Genomic DNA, 22,114 nt, shown 5'->3' on the forward strand with positions numbered 1-22,114 from the left:
TTTCTTCCAGCCCAGCGTTTCTCATGATGTACTCTGCATAGAAGTGAAATAAGCAGGGTGACAATATACAGCCTTGACGAACTCCTTTTCCTATTTGGAACCAGTCTGTTGTTCCATGTCCAGTTCTAACTGTTGCTTCCTGACCCGCATACAAATTTCTCAAGAGGCAGATCAGGTGGTCTGGTCTTCACATCTCTTTCAGAATTTTCCACAGTTTATTGTGATCCACACAGTCAAAGGCGTTGGCATAGTCAATAAAGCAGAAATAGATGTTTTTCTGGAAGTCATGATTCAGCGGATGTTGGCAATTTGATCTCTGGTTCCTCTGCCTTTTCTAAAACCAGCTTGAACATCAGGAAGTTCACAGTTCACATATTGCTGAAGCCTGGCCTGGAGAATTTTGAGCATTATTTTACTAGCGTGTGAGATGAGTGCAATTGTGTGGTAGTTTGAGCATTCTTTGGCATTGCCTTTCTTTGGGATTGGAATGAAAACTGACCTTTTCCAGTCCTGTGGCCACTGCTGAGTTTTCCAAATTTGCTGGCATATTGAGTGCAGCACTTTCACAGCATCATCTTTCAGGATTTGGAATAGCTCAACTGGAATTCTATCACCTCCACTAGCTTTGTTCATAGTGATGCTTTCTAAGGCCCCCTTGACTTCACACACACTCTCTTAGAGTCCCTTCCCATTTAGGTAACCACAGAGCACTGAGTAGCATTCCCTGTGCTATTCAGTAGGTTTTCATAAATTATCCATTTTATACAAGGTAGTGTACATTTGTGAGTCCCAATCTCCCAATTCAATCCCACACACACCTTCCCCTCTTGCTAATCATGTTAGTTTTCTACATCTGTGACTATTTTTCCTTTGCAAATAAGTTTATTTGTAAAATTTTTTAGATTCCACATATAATCAGTATTATACAGGTTATAACCATTTTATAGACATATTCTAAACATTAAGAAGAATCAGCTTCATTGTGTGAATTAAAGGCATACCTTGTAGATACTGTGCATTCAGTTCCAGACTATCACAATAAAGTGGATACTACAACAAAGTGAATCACATGAATTTTGGGGTTTCTTGGTGCATATAAAAGTTATGTTACACTACACTGTAGCCTCAGAGTGCAATAGCCTTATGTCTAAAACATATGTGCATACCTTAATTTTTAAAATGCTTACCATCATATGAGCCTTCAGAAAGGCATAATCTTTTTGCTGGGACTTCCCTGGCAGTCCAGTAGTTAAGACTCTTCACTCCCACAGTAGGGTGCATGGGTTGGATCCCTGGCGGAGAACTAGGATTCAACATGACACACTGCAGGGCCAAAAAAGAAATCTTTTTGCTGATAAAGGGTTTTGACTCAATGTTGACAGCTGCTAACTGATCACACTGGTGGTTGCTCAAGGCTGGGGTGACTGGCAATGTCTTAAGATGACAAAGAAGTGTGCCACACTGAGTGAGTCTTCCTTTCCTGAAGGATTTCTCCATAGCATGCAATGCTGTTTGAAAGCATTTTACTGATAGTAGAACTTCTTTCAAAATTAGTCAGTTCTTTCAAACTCTGTCAGAGCTTTATTAGTTAAGTTTATGTAATATATAACATTCTAAATCCTTTGTTGTCATTTCAACACTTTTCACAGCATCTTCACCAACAGTAGATTCTATCTCAAAAAACCACTTTCTTTGTTCATCCATAGGAAGCAGCTTCTCATCTGCTAGAAAGTTTCTATTGTGACACGGCAGCAGTTCAGTCACATCTTCAGGCTCCACTTCTAGTTCTCTTGTTGTTTCCACCACATTTGTAGTGACTCCCTCCACAGAAGACTTGAACCCCTCAAACTCATCCGTGAGAGTTAGAATCATCCTCCAAGCTCTTGCTAGTATTGCTATTTTGACTTCTTCCCATGAATCACAGATGTTCTTAGTGGTATCTAGAATGGTGAATCTTTTCCAAAAGGTTTTCAATTTACTTTGCCCAGATCTATCAGAGGACTCACTATCTACAGCAGCTATAGCCTTATGATATATATTTCTTAAACGATAAGACTTGAAAATCAAAATCAAAATTACTCCTTGATCTATGGGTTGCAGAAATGATATTGTATCAGCAGGCATGAAAACATTCAAATCTGTTATACATCTGACAGAGCTCTTGGGCAACCAAATGCATTGTCAATGAGCAGTAATATTTTGAAAGAAATCATTTTTCCTGAGAAGTAGGTCTCAACAGTGAGCTTAAAATATTCAACAAACCATGTTGTAAAACAGCTATGGTGTCATCCAGGTTTTGTTGTTCCATTTACAGCACACAGGTAGAGAGTAGATCTTAGCATAATTCTTAAGGTCTTAGGATTTTCATAATGGCTAGAGCATTGGCTTCAACAAGTCACCAGCTGCATTAGCCCCAAACAGAGTCAGCCTGTCCTTTGAAGCTTTGAAGCCCGGCACTGACTTCTCCTCTCTAGGTACAAAGTCCATTTTCTGCCAACAGAACACTGTTTTGTCTATACTGGAAATCTGTTCTTTAGTGTTCAGTTCAGTTGCTAGTCATGTCCGACTCTTTGTGACCCCATGGACTGCGCATCAGGCTTCCCTGTCCATCACCAACTCCCAGAGCTTACTGAAGCTCATGTCCATTGAGTCGGTGATGCCATCCAACCATCTCATCCTCTGTCATCCCCTTCTCCTCCCGCCTTCAATCATTTCCAGCATCAGGGTCTTTTCAAATGAGTCATTTCCTCCCATCAGGTGGCCAAAGTATTGGAGTTTCAGCTTCAGCATCAGTCCTTCCAATGAATATTTAGGACTGATTTGCTTTAGGATGGACTGATTGGATCTTCTTGCTTTCCAAAGGACTCTCAAGAGTCTTCTCCAACACCACAGTTCAAAAGCATCAATTCTTTACTGTAGCCACCTTCATTAATGATCTTAGCTAGATCATCTAGATAACTTGCTTGCTGCAACTTCTACATCAGCACGTTCTGCTGTACCTTGTACTTTTATGTGATGAAGACGGCGTCTTTCCTTAAAGCTCATGAAACAACCTCTGCTAGCTTCAAACTTCTCTTAGGCAGCTTCCTCACCTCTCTCAGCCTTCATGGAATTAAAAAGAGTTAGGGCTTTGCTCTGGCCCTGGTTTAAGGGAATGTTGTAGCTGGTTTGATCTTCTATCCAGATCACTAAAAGTTTCTCCACATCAGCAATAAAGCTGTTCAGCTTTCTTATCATTCTTGTGTTCACTGAAGTAGTACTTTAACTTCCTTCAAGAACTTTTCCATCATATTCACAACTGGGCTAAGTGTTCGGCACAAGTGGCCTAACACTTAGCCAATCTCAAGTTAAATCATTTCTAGCTTTTGATTTAAAACGAGAGACATGACTCTTCACTTGAACACTTCCCATAGGGTTATTAACTGGTCTAATTTCAATATTAGTGTGTCTCAGGGAATAGGGAGACCCAGGGAGCAGGAGAGAGATGTGGGACAGCCAGTCAGTGGAGCAGTCAGTACACACAGCCTTTGTTAAGTTTGCCATGTTATATAGGTGCAGTTTGTGATGCCCCAAACACAATGACAATAGTAACATCAAAGATCACTGATCGTAGATCACCATAACAAATACAATAATAATGAAAAAAGTTTGAAATATTGCAAGAATTTCCAAAACCTGACCAGGACAGGAAGTGAGCAAGCCCTGTTAGAAACATGACAGGATGGATTTGGTTGATACAAGGTTGCCACAAACCTTCAATTTGTAAAAAACGCAGTATCTGCAAATCACAACAAAGGGAAGCCTAACAAAACAAGGTATGCCTGTACATGAATTAAGGAAAAGAGAGACCCAGCTTTTCAAGAGTATGAAATTTTCTGTTTAAGGAATTAATATTTGCAAATGTCTTTTTCTACAGCCAATTTTTGAAGTATCAAATGAGTTATTTAAAATATGCAAGTATTGACTTTCCTTCTCAGGACCATACTATACTCTGCTTTGATATATCTAGACTAGAGTGATATGGAAAATATCTGTAAATCATGTAAGTGATAAGGGACTTCTACCTAGAATACATAAAGAATTCCTACAACTCAATTTTTTTAAAAAAGACAACCAATCAAATAATGGGTAAAGAACCTGAATAAACATCTCTCCGAGGAAAATTCACAAAGGGTTAATGGACATATAAAACATGCTCATCATCATTAGCCATCAGTGAAATGCAAATCAAAACCACAACGAAATCCCACTCCACACTTACTATGATGGCTATACTGAAAATGACAGAGATCGACAAGTATCAGCAAGGGTGTGGAGAAACTGGAACCCTCATACCCTGCTGGTAGAAATATAATAGTGCAGCCACTTTAGAAAGCAGTCTAGTAGTTCCTCAAAGTTTAAACATACTATATGATCCAGCAATCCCAATCCAATGTATAAGCAGCACTCCTCCCTATAGTAAGTATGTCCACACAAAACCATGAATGTTGACAGTGTTATTCTAACAGGCAACAAGGCAGAAACAATTCAAACATCCATCAATGAATGAATCGATAAACAAAATGTCATACCACAAAATATGATTTGGACAGAAAAATGAAGTCCTGATACACACTACAGCATGGATGAGCCTTGAAAACATGCTAAGTGAAAGAAGTTAGGCATAAAGGACCACATACTGTACAATTCAATGTACATGAAATGTCCAGAATGGGCCAACCCATAAAGATAGAAAACAGACTGACGTGCCTACGGCTGCAGAGAGGGGCTGGTAGGAAATTGGGAGTGACTGCTGATGGGTACAGAGCTTCTTTCTGGAGTTATGAAAATGTTCTAAAACCAATGGTGGTGATGCTTTACACAGTTTTGTGAATGTATACAAAACCACTGAGCTATATACTTTAAATAGGTATGTGAATTATATCTTAATAAAGTCATTTTCTTTAAAGATACTCGTTTATGAAGCTGCCACATGAAATACGAACTGTTAAGCTTTTTAAAACTAAAAAATTCAGCCTTAAGATTCTATGAGATTGGCCAAGACTCAATATTTATTAAACGCTGACATTTTATTAATGATTCAAGAATTAACACATCTTTGCTAACATTTTTGAGATAGCACGATACAGTGTAAATTACACTATGAAGAAAAACACTAAAATATGCCACAATTTGAAATTTGTTAGTTTAATACTAAAACCAACTCCATCAGATAGGCACTGTCTTACTTTATAGTTTCAAAGAAATAACTTGCCATGGTAACATATTTCCTAAGTAGGGAAACTATTTCATATCCTACTAATTCTAAAACTAATTTTCTTTCCATTAACCATGCCCTCTCCGGAAAATTGAACTAAAAATCAGAAAACTTGGATTCAAGTTAAAGTCTGGGATCATCCCCTCCTAGCTGTTTGCACATTTCAGTTCTTTCACCTGTAAATCTCAAAGGATTATAGTAAGGATCAAAATAAAATAAAAAAATATGAAATGTTTTTGTACACTGTAAAATTTTGTTACAATTCTTTTTACTGTTTAAAATAGATATAAACGTTCTGATCATGAAAATAAACTTTAAATACTGGTTAAAAATATTCCCATAAACTAAAAGTAGTAAGTCAAAATTGCTCAAGAAGAATGGTTGGAAAAAGGCTTTTCTTCATCTCTGACACTGCAGGGTCCCCTTTATCCCTACATGATAGAATTATGACCTCTCTAGAAAAGCCTGGATGATGATACCGCAGATGAAAATATAGCTACATGGTTTCGGCCATCACTGAACCACACAGAAACCAAAAAACCATAAAGGGAAAGAGCAGGTTCATTGCTTTTTCACCCAGAATTATAATAACAAATAAAATTAATTTTAATAGCTCTGCCTTCAACTTTGAGATTTCTCTGACTGATCATCAAAATCCTATCAACTCTAAAAAGCTATCGTTAACACAGCTACAGCATGGAATACTCTGCCATGAAAAAAACATTTTTTAAAGATTAACAACACAGGAAAATACTTACAAAACATTGCTGCATAATAAAAATGAGACATAATAGAGTAAGTTAAAATCCACTGAGCCCTTACAACATGTCAGAAATTGTGCTAAGAGTTTAACATGCTTAATGATAATAAATCCTTATAACAGCTCCTTAAAATACTATTAGCATTTTACAGGTGAAGAAACTGAGATGAATCTTTCTGATAAATGACACTAAGGTTACAGAGCAGTAAATAAGAAACAGAGGATTTGAATCTATCCAATTCCCATCCACTTTTCCAAATGGCATTCTTAGCTGCCCAGGAACTTATTTATACATTAAAGTGGTAACTCAGGAGCCTACACTCTAACTACTGCATTATACTGCATACATATCATTTTTCTTTAAAAATGTATAAATGAAGATAGGGAAGTGTCTTCACTTTAAGCTTGAGCTGAGATTCAGAAGTGTCTAGGTAAGACCATAGGAATAAATTCTGTCACAGTTTGGGGCTAGTGGAATGGTCCTTCCCATAATGGGAAGGACTGACCCTCTTGTGTGAGTTAATACTGACCCTTGGACTTCTAGTCTAGGTTCAATGGAGAAAGATGCTAAGGGAAAAGGCTTAAGTTGTTCCTGTGAAGGAGGCTAAGTACACAGGGACAATATTTGCATGATACAAAATCAGAAAAGTCAGCGTCTCCACTTTAGAGTGAAGAGCTGGATCTGAAACACTGAGACAATTACAGAAATGCGGCACCACTCTTGCAGCTCCGTATTTTGAAATTCTGACATCCAAGGACATTCCCTGGGCAAGGACAGCAGCAGACCTCCCCACCTCCAAGTACCATTTTGAGCAGGCAATCAACCAGATGCGAACAGGAGAAGGAGGTGAGAAGACTGAGTTTCTAGGGCCTTCAAGAGAAGGAAGATGGAGGTCTTACATTAACAAAAGGGACTGAGAGTCGGTGACTGTTAGTATACTATTTTCACTCTTTGTATCTGCTGAAGTGGTGAAAACTGGAGGTTATTAAAAAACTGGAAGAAAGTAACAGAATTCTAACAGGTTTGTCACATGGTGATATAATTTCAGGTGATTGCTATTGCCTTTAAATTTTCTGTATAAACTGCCTACAGCGATGAGTGTAATTTTATAATCATGGGGGAAAAAAGGTTTTTAAAAAGTCAACCAATCAATGCTAGTAATATAAAAATGCTATTTCTAAGATTAAATTTCAAGCCTACACCAAAATCTGTGTTTCAAACCTCTAGAAAATTACATCCTGTTATATATGTAAAGTAATTGCCACTCTGCTTATAACTGGGAGTACATTTTGTTACAGGTATACATTTCAATCAAAACAAAAGAAATATTATACCCACAAAATTTATTATACCCCACTACATTTATGGTATGGGCTTTTGGTATACTTGTAATTTATTATTATTGTTTCAAGATTGGAAGCTCATATTCTTTTGGCAGACCAGTCTTCAAATTTAGGACAAGCAGACAAAGACAAACAGACGTTCTGACCTATACAATTAACCTCATGAAATAATTTATATCAATCATCGACTATATACAAGGTCGCACCTTACACTGATTTTCATGCATCATAAAGTAACTTCCTAAAATAATGAAAGCAATGAAATCCATAATTGCTATAGTTCCTGAAGCCTGTCTTTGGAAATTTCTTTTCTCAGGTTATATAGAAAAGCTCATGGGTATTTTTGTAAACATACCCTTATGGTCCATTTCACAGTAAGACCAGTTGTAAAAGCAGAAATAAAATTTGAGACACAACCCCAGCTACTAATCCTGTATGATATTTATTTAGAAAACAAGTATAAATAAAAAAAAAAATGTTTGGGATACCTATCAAAGCCTCAGCTTCCTAACAGTGTTCATAAAAAGTATTTTACTGGTAAAGAAAAACTTTAAATTCAGTCATACATTTCAAAAATGGGTCACCTTCTTACCTGGAGATTTGATGTCCAGCATAGAGGAGCAGGGCCGTCAAAAAATATAGATAAAGCTGAACCAGATGCTGCCTGGGCAAGGTTAGTAGCACAACACTCAAGATATAACCTGTAGTAGAAGTGAAGAGAGATATAAATAAAATTCTATTCTAATTTAGTCTTCCAGTTAATTACACTAATAAAAAGAGCTTGAAGTAAATTACTTTCCAATTCAGTTCAGTTCAGTTCAGTTCAGTACCTCAGTCCTGTCCAACTCTGTGACCCCATGAATCACAGCATGCCAGGCCTCCCTGTCCATCACCAACACCTGGAGTTCATTCAAACCCACGTCCATCGAGTCGGTGATGCCATCCAGCCATCTCATCCTCTGTCGTCCCCTTTTCCTCCAGCTCCCAATCCCTCCCAGCATCAGAGTCTTTTCCAATGAGTCAACTCTTCGCATGAGGTGGCCAAAGTACTGGACTTTCAGCTTTAGCATCATTCCTTCCAAAGAACACCCAGGACTGATCTCCTTTAGAATGGACTGGCTGGATCTCCTTGCAGTCCAAAGGACTCTCAAGAGTCTTCTCCAACACCACAGTTCAAAAGCTTCAATTCTTCGGCGCTCAGCTTTCTTCACAGTCCAACTCTCACATTCACACATGACTACTGGAAAAACCACAGCCTTGACTAGACGGACCTTTGTTGGCAAAGTAATGTCTCTGCTTTTGAATATGCTGTCTAGGTTGGTCATAACTTTCCTTCCAAGGAGTAAGCGTCTTTTAATTTCATGGCTGCAGTCACCATCTGCAGTGATTTTGGAGCCCCAAAAAATAAAGTCTGACACCGTTTCCCCATCTATTTCCCATGAAGTGATGGGACCAGATGCCATGATCTTCATTAGGTTTCAACAACTTTGAGGTTTTTTACTTCACTACCAAAGCAAGCTTAGCACAGTAAAACCACTTGATTTTTCTATGGAAAATATAAAGCATTTTTCACTTCCTTTGTAGGTTTCTCTACTTTAAAACTGAATATATCACACAAAAGTACAGTAGGATTCTCATCAACTACCTTTCCTTGTCTCCTTGTTTCTTCTACACCAACTGCCTCATTCTCTAGTCCCAGAGGAGGAACAGGGGGTCTTACTGTCCCTCTACCCCTGCACCTCCGGTGTGACTCAGATCTTATTTCTCCAACTCCAAAAGACCCTCTATCTTCTATGTCTTCAATCATTCCCCTGACACCATTCTCATTTCTCAAAGAATGTGCAGGGCTCTTTTCCCCAGTCGTAAAGAAAAACTCGTCACCACACTCATTTCTCCTTTTCCTATTACCTTTCTTTCATTACAATGACAAATGTTATAAACTATCTGTACCAAAGTCTCTAATTTCTGTCTATTATTCCCTCTTTACCCTTTACAATCTTAGATCCTCTACAAACCCGTTTGCTTTCTCTAAAGAAACTTGGAAGTTAACAATTACCTACTAAACAGGAGTCAAATCTAAGACTCAAATTTAAAGTCAAATCTAAGACTCCTATTTAAATCCTTGCCCCAGCACCCGAAGCAACAACCACCGGCAGATCTATCATTCTTTGGCTTTGTGACATGGACTTCCATTTACCCTCTAAATAATTCTCCCCTCTATTTTCTTTTCACCCTTCTCAAGTGAACATAGGAAATTTAGTTTCTGAATAAATTCTACTCTTTATGTAAGTATCTAACTCAAAGAATCTATTTTCCTGCTTCAAATATACCATTCTCGATGATACAACAGTAGTTCTGAGAACCTACTACATAAGCATAAAAACCTTAATCATTTCCTATTCTAAGTAGACAATTATAGCTCATAATGTCTGAGGTAAAGTCCACTTAAACGTTCCCATATAGGAGTACAAACTGAGCTCCCATCCTCCTCCCTCAACAGGCGTCCTCTTCCATTCACTCTGACTCAAACCTGAGTCACCTGTGATCACCCAGTCCCACTGAGTCTCTCATCTGTTACCCCTCCTTTGCAGTCGCTATGCCCCTACCTAGCCCTTTCTGTAATACAATAATATATGCTGACTGTTATTTATCTTTCAGTCTCTTCCCCTCCTCATCCATCCTATGCTTTGTTACCAGGGTAATATTCCCCAAACCATCACTTTCTTTTAGACAACTCCCGCTCTAAAACTTTCAAAAGTTTTAAAGAATCTGCCTGCGATGCAGGAGACCAGGTTCAATCCCTGGGTCAGGAAGATCCGCTGGAGAAGGGAATAGCTACCCACTCCAGTATTCTTGCCTGGAGAATTCCATGGAGACAGGAGCCTGACGAGCTATAGTCCATAGCGTCACAAAGAGTTAGACACAACTGAGCGACTAACACTTTAACCTCTCAGTGTAACGTTAAACATCTTGCAAAAATCTGGCCCTGGCTTATTGTCCTCTCATGAATGAGTCTTCACTAGGGCACAGACATCCCTTCTTAGCACCTAATGTGTCTTAAAGTTTAAGAAACAGGAGCTGTGTTAGGCACTACGTATTTTCCACACATCCTAACTTTAAGAACCATCCAAGGGAAGCCAGAGATACATGTTTCTATTTGCTTTTCATTTTGTAAAATAATTTCCTCCAATTAGTTCTGTTAATCTCTTTCTCATAGGACTTAAGAAGTATTTAAAAGGATGTTTATTATATTTAGCAAGCATTTTCACTGTTTGTGGCTGAAGGATTTTCTAATCAGTCTACTTATTGCATGAAACGTTTCCTTAGATTTTCTGACGTTTAATAAACTATCATTTTCCTTTGCAGATATCCTTATCTTTCCCTTCTCCTGTGTATCTCATAAAATCAACTGCCAAATTCTCTAGACTGAACATATTCATTTCATTCTTTCAATTATTCAGTCATGCAATCAATCAACATTAGTATGTGTAAAGTATGATCCAGATGCACTCGTGGCCATGGAAAATCCAAGAAGAAAAAATAAAGAAATCACAGTCTCGTGGAAAACCAAACAAGGACAAAAGTGTGATACATCCTTGGTAGTTTCATAAAAATTAAAAGGGCTATGGTTAGGTGATTGTTTGACCTGGACCTCAAAGGGTAAATGGATCGTTACCAGGCTAAGAGAAAGGGGAAACATTCTAAGAGAACAGCAACAGCAGCTCTGACAGCCACAGAAGTACAAAGGAAATTTTCAGGAGACAGGAAACTGTAGACCACACTAGATTCTGGTGTAAGTAGAAAGAGTATTAGGAGGGTACTGGGAGATGATGCTGCTGATAGAGCTGGTGGCTCAGACAGTAAAGAAACCACCTACAGTGCAGGAGACCCAGGTTCGGTTTCTGGGTCGGGAAGATTCCCCTGGAGAAGGGCATGACTACCCACTCCAGTATTCCTGCCTGTAGAATTCCATGGATAGAGGAACCTGGCAGGCTACACTCCATGGGGTCACAAAGAGTCAGATACGACTGAGTGACTAACTCTAACTAACTTAGGATGAGATGGCTGGACGGCATCACGATGCAATGAACATGAACTTGGGCAAACTCCAGGAGATGGTGAGGGACAGGGAGGCCTGGTGTGCTGCAGTCCATGGGGTCGCAGAGAGTCGGACATGACTGGGTGACTGAACAACAACAATAATTAAGGAGTTTAGCCTGGGCTTATGTTCTCAGATCCTTTAAATACCATATAGGTGAGGTAAGAAAATGAAAAACATATAATGAGGTAAGAAAACAAAAAACAAAACGGTAACAAAAACCCTATGGTCACCTATATCCCCATTTTCACATTCCAGTGAAAAAATAACTGTGATCAAATATATTGCACAAGAAGATTTTTGAGAGATTATGAATACTTATGCTGATGTATTAAGAGCTGTATGACTAAATTATCTGAACTACAATAAACAGTTGATCCTCAAACAATGCAGGGATCAGGAGCACCAAGCTCTCCTCATGGTATAAAACCTGAGTATAACTTTACAGTCAGCCTTCGAACCTACAGAGTTCAAGGGTCCTATAGAGTTCAAGGATCAACTGTATACATCATCTAATTAGTTGAAAAATACAAAACTACTGCTGATGCAAATATGCATCATTACTCAGACTATAGGATTAACTGAACCAACCAAAACAAACTAAATTGATAATGATGAAGCTTTGTTGTTGTTCAGTTGCTAAGTCGTGTCTGACTTTGCAATCCCATGAACTGCACCATACCAGGCTTCCCTGTCCCTTCATTATTTCTAGGAGCTTGCTCAAACTCGTGTCCATTGAGTCAGTGATGCCATCCAACCATCTCATCCTCTGCCACCGCCACGATAAAGCTAACTCAACAGTAATTTGTAATTAAAAAAAGCAAGACTAGCAGCATTTAAAAATCATGATCTGCTTAAATTAACATTGGTGAACCCTCCTAATGAAATACAAGAATTTCTGCTATTTAAAGGGTTATTTTAGTAGTGAAGAAAAAAAAAAATGAGGACATGGAATAAAATAGTAGCTTTGGATATGAAGTTGGCAGGGTCATTTATGAGATATATACTTAAATAGGTCTTAATGGTAATCTACTGGTGAATGGTTGAGAAAAAGGAAGTGAAGATGGTTCTGATGTCTCCAGCATGGGTAACTGAAAGGATGGCTTTGCTACTAAGGGGGCAGAGGCTTGAGGTTAAGTAAAGGTGATGAGATAAGTGATAAGTTGAAGTGCTTGTAAAATATTTAGGTTGAGATAGCTAATGATAGTTAGAAATCATTTATTCATCACCAGGCACTAGTTAGGTACTGATAATACTGAGATAATAGACAATACCATTCCTACCTTAAGGGAGCTAACTATCTAGTTGGGAAGATAGCTAGGCTTATGGACCCTTAGAATGTAGTACAGTAAGTACCATGGTGGAGGTATGAACTGGATACCATGCGATCAAAGAGGAGGAACAATAATGGAGATTAAAGTGGTCAAAAGCAGTGAAAAGTGGAGATAGAGATTTGTAGCCAAAACTATGTGAAACCACCCCAACAACAAAATATGAAAATTAAACACAAATCCTAGGAATATCAACACTAAAGGAGTCCAAAGATACAGCAAAAGACTCAGAAGGAATGATTAATAATCTAGAAGAATTCAGAAAGATTTTTAAGAAGGAGATCGTGGTTAACAGTTTCACAAACATGGAAAGGTGTGCAAAACAGGGATACAAATGAAGTTTGAGTTTTACCTTTTAGGGCACTAATGATTTTAGTGATCATAGTTACAACAGAACTATTCTCATATCCACTCTTTTCTTTGCAACTGCTACAAGCCCATGCTAGCTCTCGATCTCATTACCTGTTGCCAAAAATCCTAAATGGCCTTCTGTCCTCCGGTTTCTCCCCTCCCCAATCCACTATCCTATCCTATTCAACACTGCCTAATCAATCTTAAGATGCAGCTCACCTGCTCTAAATCCCTTACTGACCCACCACTATCTATCAATTTAAGCACAATATCTAACATTTGCATTCAGGGCTTTTCACAAATGGCCCTATTGTTCCTTTTCAATATTATTTCTTTTCTCCTGTATATATCCTACACCCTGCAAACAGTTCTATAATTAACATCTCGAGAGTTACTCTCTCTGCTGTCCTCAGACAGGACCCACACTGGAAAGCTTCTAATTTCAAAGGTACAATTATACTTCATTAACACAATTATTAACACTCCCCACCTTGATTTTTAAGCTCTTAATAACAGAGGATATAAAGGAGAAAAAAACTCACAACAGTAAAAAAAAACAAACAAAAAACAAACTTAGGAATGAACTGAAAAATAAAAGTCTAAGGGCTACATAAAGAAAACTTTAAAACACTCCATCCAGAAGGATGCAAAAGAAATCATGAACATAGTTAAGTCTCTTGTGTTCTTTCCTAAAGAGTTAGCACCCTTAAGCTCTCTCTTCATGCTAACTTAACTTTTAATAATAAGCAATCCCAGCAAACAGGTCAACAGGGCTGTGTTTGGAAGATTAAATAACTGGGAAGTTCATGTAGAAAACTAACAACAACCACCAAAATAAACTCAGAGACGGAAATAAAGAAAAAGAGACTAACTCTATCAGATAGTAAAATAAAATCTAAATCCTCAATAATAAGAAATGAATAGAAAAAAGTTCAGAAATGGAATAAGACACCCTGTAAATGCAGATAAATTCTAAATGCAGCAAAGATTTAAATGCAAAAATGAAACAACAAAAAGAATGCAATAAAACATGACATACATCTTTATAAACTTAAGAACAGAGAAGGCTTTTTTAATTGATTAAAAATCCTAAAGATATATGAAAGAAAAAATGATAAATTCAATCACAATAAAAACAAATTTTGTGTGTCAAAAATATCTTTAGCAAAATCAAGAGAACTGAAATTGGAAAAAATTCCAACTCATCACACAGGGCTTATTTCCCTAACATATATCAAACCCCACCAACTAGTAAGAAAAGGCTAACGTCCCATAGAAAAGTGAGCAAGGGACAAGTACTGAGAACTCTCAAAGGAGGAAACTACCAATTTTTTAAACACATGAATAAGTTCAATCTCATTCATAAGAGAAACACAAATGAAAACTACATTTTAAAATAACCACTTTTCACCTACATGCCATGTCATGTTTACTAGTTCAGTCATGTCCGACTCTGCAACCCTTTGGACTGTAGCCCGCCAGGCTCCTTTGTTCATGGGACTTTTCAGGCAAGAATACTGGAGTGGGTTGCCACTTTCCTCATCCAGGGGATCTCTTCCCAACCCAGGAATGAAATCCATGTCTCCTGCATTGCAGGCAGACTCTTTACCTGCTGAACCATCAGAGAAACCCACTAAGCAGCCAGATATTAAAGTTGGATAATACTGCTTTGATAAGGATGTAGGATTTCAGGAAGCGTCAACAACTGCTTATGTAGGTACAACATAGTCTATAGAGAGCAGTATCAGTCAATAGTCCCAATGTATGTATGCTCTAATCCAGCAGAATCACTTCTAATAACTCATCCCATGGCTATCTTTGCACCTGTTGAAATGATAGCTATACAAAACTGTTTAGTACCACACTGAATGAAACAGTAGAAGACAGAAGCTATCTAAAATGTCCTCCACTGAAGTAATTCATGCACTAAATCATGGTACAGTCATACAAGAGTACTATGCCCCTACGAAACAGAACTGGAGGGCTGGGGAAGAAAGTGAGGCCTCAACAGTTCGTCAGAATCTTAAGATCTGGCAGATCAGAATGTGTCAGCATGAAAAAACAGTGAATATCTAAAAATAACATGGCTCTATGATACATCATTTAGTTAAAACAAACAAAAGGTTCAAAAGAGTAATGTACTATGTTATCATCTGTACTAAAAAAGAGGAAAGATATTTATATTTTTATCATTTATATATCAATATATCTTTATATTTACTTACACATACATAAAATATCTCCAGAATTATGCTGCTGCTGCTGCTGCTGCTGCTGCTAAGTCGCTTCAGTAGTGTCCGACTCTGTGCGACCCCATAGACGGCAGCCCACCAGGCTCCCCTGTCTCTGGGATTCTCCAGGCAAGAACATTGGAGTGGGCTGCCATTTCCTTCTCCAATGCATGAAAGTGAAAAGGGATAGTGAAGTTGCTCAGTCGTGTCTGACTCCTAGCGACCCCATGGACTGCAGCCTACCAGGCTCCTCCGTCCATGGGATTTTCCAGGCAAGAGTACTGGAGTGGGTTGCCATTGCCTTCTTCACCAGAATTATGCACAAGAAAATAAAAACAGCTACCTGTTGAGACTCAAAGTGAGAACTCAGTAGATGAGGAACAGAGACAGGAGGAAGGTACTTTTCACTGTATACTTTTTATGCTTTTTGGTTTCTGAACATAAATTACAATTTCTAAAATCCATTTAAGGGTGAAATTCTGTAAATTGGAACATTACATAAACACTACATAATGCTATGACACAGAGGTTACTGTAACCAAAAATCTGTTCAAGCTGAAAATATCTACTTGTGCAATCACTGAGCTTACTCTACCATAGCATGAGTGCATTTAAGAAGGCTCAGTTGAGTTCCCAAAGCCAAAGAGTGCAAACTGCAACTGTACGAGAACCCATACAACTTCTAAGATGAATGTTTCTGTTATTAGGTAGCTCTTTTTATAATAAACACTTCCATATATTCAGAAATAATATATGTGATAAGTACATTTTTAAGACCACAGAACAAACTACTTTTGCTGGATTAAGCGAAATATCTAAACCAAGTACCCAACTGTTCTTCTACAACAGACTGGAATTATTTTCCATAAACTAACATACAAACCTTTAACAGGTTAACCCCTTAAAGGGCTGAGAATTAGTATTTTGTAGCATAAAAGAACCTTCTCATTTCAGAGGCTTTCCAAGGTAGTGCCAACTGAGAGAGATAAATCTACTGTACTCAGATGTTCCGTCTCTAGTGCAGTCTTTTCTACTGTACCATACTCCTTCCCACAACGGCTTAAATCTCTCAGAACTATAAGGGGTTCTCAGGGCTAGAAAGTTCTTTATAAAAAAAAATAAATCTCAGAGACAGGACAACCCTTAACAATTTTATAAAAGATAATCTTCAAATTTTAAAAAAGATATACTTGTTGATAGGCAATTCTAACAACAAAAATATTAATAAAACCACTGCAGCACATCATTCAAGCCACATCTTGAGTTACTGATGTTAAATGAAATTATACTATCATTATTATTACATATAAAACAAAAATTAACCTAAAAATTAAGAATCATGACTTTTATTCTAGATGGACTGGATCTTCCCTGACCAGGGATCAAACCCATGCCCTCTGCAATGGAAATACAGTATCTTTAACAACTGGACCTCCAGGGAAGTCCCCTGCCTGTATATCTTGACTTTAATTTCTTAAATCTCTTCACATTACTTCTACCACTGATTCAAAAACAATTTTATCAATTATATATTTCAAGCATTTTTAAAAAATATTATAATTTTCCACAGTTCATTTAACTGAAATGAATACTATACCTTCAAATGATATTAATGTTTTGGAAGGATAAAGAATATTGCTTACTTTCTGGACTTCCCTGGTACTACAATGGATAAGAATCTGGCTGCCAAACAGGAGACACAGGTTCAATCCCTAGTCTGGGAAGATTCTACATACTGAGGAGCAATTAAGCTCATGAGCCACGACTACTGAGCCCAAGCTCTAAAGCCTACAAGCCACAACTACTGAAGCCTCTGCGCCTAGAGCCTGTGGCCCCCAACCAGAGAAGCCACTGCTCAGTGCAACTAGAGAAAGTCTGAATGCAGCAATGAAGACACAGCGTAACCAAAAATAAATAAATAAATAATCTAAAAAAACCTTACATTCTGAATTACTACCAAAACCCAAATTAATGACAAGTTTTAACAGGCCAAATGTCTGGAAAGGGCTTCCCAGGTGGCGCAGTGGTAAAGAATCCACTGCCAATGCAGGAGACGCAAGAGACACAGGTTTGATCCCTGGGTCGGGAAGATCCCCTGGAGTAGGAAATGGCAACCCAGTCCAGTATTCCTGCCTGGAAAATTCCATGGACAGAGAAACGTGGCAGGCTACAGTCCATGGGGTCACCAAATGAGTTGGACAAGAATGAGTAAAGCACAGCAAATGTCTGGAAAGGTTATTTCCCATTATTTAACTCTACCTATTAAGATCTAATACATGTTTTCTTTTATACACGTCAATTACATCTAATAAACCAGAAGCAAAAAATAAATTAAAAAAAAAAACCAAATGTTTTCTTCTGCTTTCCAGGGTTCATCAAAATATATTTCACAGCAAAATAAATCCAACTCTGTCTATTTTCCTCTACCCCTAATAATTTATATGCAATTGTGAAACAAATAAGATTATAAACATGATTCATAAACATTTATCAACGACTGTATCACTGTCACTTCAATGTAAAAGGACATGATTTTACCCAAATTAAAGAGTATACAAAGACATAGATCAGAATACTCACTAAAAGCTCAGGAAACAGGATGTAGACACTTACCTACATAATGCATATTGAGAGCCAAATACTTGTACTGGAAAAGAGGGTTGTTATTGAGGCTACTTCTTTGGATCTGCTGAAAGAAGGAGCTGACATCCCATCTGTACAGGACATCCAACAGCATGATGCTTGGCACCCGCAGGGCCACATTCAACACCGCCTCCAGTTTCTCCTTTGCAGCCATGTTTTTTCCTGGAGCAGACCTAAACTTCAGGAGATACATATAAAAGAGTAAGTCACCTCAAATAGCTTTTAGATATCCTTTTATGAGTCTAATGGATCACATACTACAAAAACTATGTTGTAATGTAAAAAGCTCCTTAGATGCATCTACTACTTCCAGATATTTAGGAAATAAGCTTTCTATTATGTTTTCACATAGACTCTCGGGTCTGCTTAACTTTAATGCTCTGAGGAAATGTTTGGGCCTCAAAATTTGTTTTTTAAAAAGCTTCTAATTCCAAATCTAGGCACTTAACAAAACAGCCTATAAGAATACTGTAGCTTTTGTCCAATTATCTTGAGAAGGAAAATTCACTCCTATAAAATTCCTTGAGAGTTATGTAGCTTTTTTAATAAAGAGCAAATTTTAAAGTTATTACATGAAAAAGCCTAAGTTAATAAAAATATAATAACTGCACATTGAGTATACAGCATCTCACAGTCTATCCTGTTCCTTATTACTTAAAATCAAAACTGAAGTAAACAATTTACATGATACAGATACAATGCAGAGAACTCAAGATACAGGTAAAGGCAACATGATTTGCAATCCTGTTTCTTTGTATCATTAAAATTAAACTTTTAGGGCTTCCCTGGTGGTCTAGTGGTTAAGAGTCCACCTTGCACTGCAGGGGACATCAGTTCGATCCCTGGTCCAGGAAGATCCCACATGCCATGGGGCAACTAAGCCCATGCACTCTAGAGCCTGTGCTCTGCAACAAGAGAAGCCGCCACAGTGAGAAGCCTATGCACTGCAACTAGAGAAATCGTGCACACAGCAACCAAGACCCAACAGAGCCCAATAAATAAATAAATAAATCTATAAATCTTGAAGGAAAAAAAACCTCTTAGTCTGAAATTCCCACCATCTGCTTTCAAGGTAGGAAAAAGCTCATCAAATTCTTCTCTGTGCCACACAGACATGCTGGCACATGGAAGAAGTCAGGCACTGTGAGTCTGCAGCCTCTGTCTTTGCTTAGCTGTTGATTAGCAGTGGTGAATGGGGGGCTTAAAAAAAAAAAAAGGAAGGAAGGAAACGAACGATCTGCCAATCTACTATATAAAGGACAACTTAGTGTAATACTGCTTTATATGATAGAGCTGCAAATTAATCCAAGGAATTACAGAAAAAAAGACAGAAGTGGTAAAGGATAATTTTAGGAGTAACGATAATTCTAGATTGTTGGCTCTGACAATATCCTTTTAAGAACTTTGCTGAGAAAGCAAAATACACTTCTAGCTTTGGCAGTAATTTCAGACATTACAGGACAAATGAAAACATTTATTTCCAAAGAAAATTATAGTGACAGATTGCTATGCTATGGTTAAATATTTGTCAGTATTTCCATTTCACCCTCTAATTTTCATAGCTTCCTAGCTCAGATAGTTGGGGGGGAAATGCTGCTCAGTTTGGCACATCATTAATACAAGTTTTCCCATCACTAAACTGATTTATTATATATCATTCCCACTACTCAAATGTTATGTATGTCCTACCAATAATACAAAATTAACTTTTTTATAAATAAATACTGTAATTCTGATTACTTTAAATGAACAAGACTGCTTTAATAATTTCCATACACAAGAAATGGAGGGGAGGGATAAACTGGGAGACTGGGGCTGACACACTGCTACATATAAAACAGATAACTAATATGGACTTACTGCACAGCGCAGGGAACTCTATATTCTCAATATTCTCTAACAGCCTATATGGGGAAAAAAATCTAAAAAAAGAATGAATTTACATATATGTATGTATAACTGATTCACTGTGCCATACACCTGAAACTAACACATTATAAATCAACTCTACTTCAAGAAAAAAAATTTTTTAAACGGAATATTGTCAGAGAATCATAACCAAATAGCTGTGTCCTAAGGGGGTAAAAAAGGCACTGAAAAATAAAATCTCGAATCAACATTTATTACAAATTATACCATTTAGGCATTTAGGAGCCTACATTTCTCAAAGCTTGTGATATTATTAAGAAAAAAAAAATTCTAGGAAATACTCACATTAACATCCTTTCAACAGTGGCCCTGGGGTGATTTTTATTCCCCTCTATCTTTTTCTGTTTGACAAATGTTTCAGTATACCCATATATTACTAGGAAAAGTGTAATATAATGTGCCTAAGCTATCTAGATAACTTAAGGAAATACACAGGAAGTAACTACTTACTGTGGTGGTCAACCTGGTAACTCAGTGCACTGTTGGGAGTTCATTTCAAAGTGCACAAATGATAGATTTTTTTTTTTTCTCACAAACCACCAGTCACGTGTGAAAATTACCATGGTATGTACCAAGACAAAAATATCACTAACAGGCTTTATTCAGGAATGGAAAAGTAACTACCTTTCCATATTCTATATTCCAATATGAATCAATACTGCTTTTGTAAGTAACAAAAAAGGGGACAATTACTGAGTTAATTTTGTGGTCCATATTCATCTGACTTAGAGCCTTCATATGTTTTAAATGTTTTCTTGTTTTTAAATGTGCCCAGTTTCACTATTTATTGTAGCTCTTAAAGGGGTAAAGAAAAAAAAATTACACAAAATAACCAATCCTACGTCAGAAATCAAGATCCAAAATGCTAAGGGAAAAAACTCCCTAATTCTTAAAAAGGACCGTATCTCTATTACAAAAGAAGGCCATTAGCAGAATGGTACATGCTTCCCCTTAAATTACCACTACTTCACAAACAGACAAGAACAGAACACAAACGGGACAAGAACAGAAGACAAATGGAACAAGAATAAAAAGAAAATCGGGTCCCTAAACCTACTGGTAACAGAAGAACATCCAAGACAGACACCTAAACTCTACTGCCTGGATGGAATGAAATATCCCCTTTAACAACAAATATATTGCTTACTAAATGTCTCATTTATTTCTGTATGTGAGTGACATTTCGGTAAGTCATTGGCAAGCTGGCCATGTATAGGGACGTGGAGGAAACAAATTTAATACGTAGAAAGCTGAATCTAAAATGCTACCAACAAGAGCTATGGAAAGAAAAAGGCGGGGGGTGGGGGGGGAACCATTGTGGACCATTCTTCATAGAAATGCCACATGATAGGGTGTGACCATTACAAATAAATACCATACACTACACTCAAGCTCCACACACTAAACTAACAGCTAAACAAAATGTTGAAATATATTTTATTTGCTGAAACCTGAAATTACTCACATGTGCCAAATCACTCACATCTGCTAAAAGACTAAATTAAAAACATGAAATAAATAAAAATGCAGCCTTCTCTCCTGGGGTAAAGAGACGATGCTTGGTTCAAGCCTAATTTATCTTTTTCTAAGATTTGTTAAACAGAGCTAGGGAACATATTCTAAGTCAGAGGAAGCTCAAAATTCTCCTAAAACCAAACAGTATCAACTAACCCTCAAAAATAAACAGAAGAGCTGAAGGCAAAGAAAACTCAAAGGCTTAACATTCTCTAAAGCCAAATATATAAGATACTCCCTGCCTTGTTCAGTTATGTACATTTTACCTTCTGTGCGTGATTTTTAAACTTCCTCCTTGAAATGTGGAAAGAACTGAGAAAGTAACATTCCAACAAATTGTCTCTGAAAGTAATGAAAACTAAATGTGATTCAAAGATGCTTTACACAGTGAAACAGCTTTATAAAAAAAAAAAAATCCATCCTTTTCCAGTAACAGAAAAAGAAAGGCTTAACAAAAGCTAACCAAAAACAAGACCACAGGATTTCATTAAATGACATTCCTAGGCTTGGAAGCAGCAAATTGCTACCTAGGAACACAAGAATGTCCTGTACCAGCACAACGCTGCACAATTCATCATTCACTTTTGTGGTTTAGGATACACTAGGGACCTCATTCTACACTTTTCAGAAAATACTACATTTTAGTTTTGAATA

At 37.4% G+C, this 22,114-nt stretch overlaps 1 protein-coding gene across 5 annotated transcripts in view; it reads right to left on the reverse strand.

Moving 5' to 3' along the window:
- RNF145 (ring finger protein 145) overlaps positions 1-22,114 on the reverse strand; it is a 62,722-nt gene that overhangs the window by 38,215 nt on the left and 2,393 nt on the right. For 3 of the 5 annotated variants that reach the window (XM_010807566.4, XM_010807564.4, XM_024994381.2), the window contains 2 exons: positions 17,987-18,194; positions 7,954-8,062 (listed from right to left, as the gene is read on the reverse strand). In XM_010807566.4, the coding sequence (XP_010805868.1) occupies positions 7,954-8,062; positions 17,987-18,170 (293 nt within the window). In that variant the 5' untranslated portion in view covers positions 18,171-18,194. 5 annotated transcript variants of the gene reach the window in all.

The sequence above is a fragment of the Bos taurus genome, chromosome 7 (genome assembly GCF_002263795.3).
Source record: "Bos taurus isolate L1 Dominette 01449 registration number 42190680 breed Hereford chromosome 7, ARS-UCD2.0, whole genome shotgun sequence".
Lineage (NCBI taxonomy): Eukaryota > Metazoa > Chordata > Mammalia > Artiodactyla > Bovidae > Bos > Bos taurus.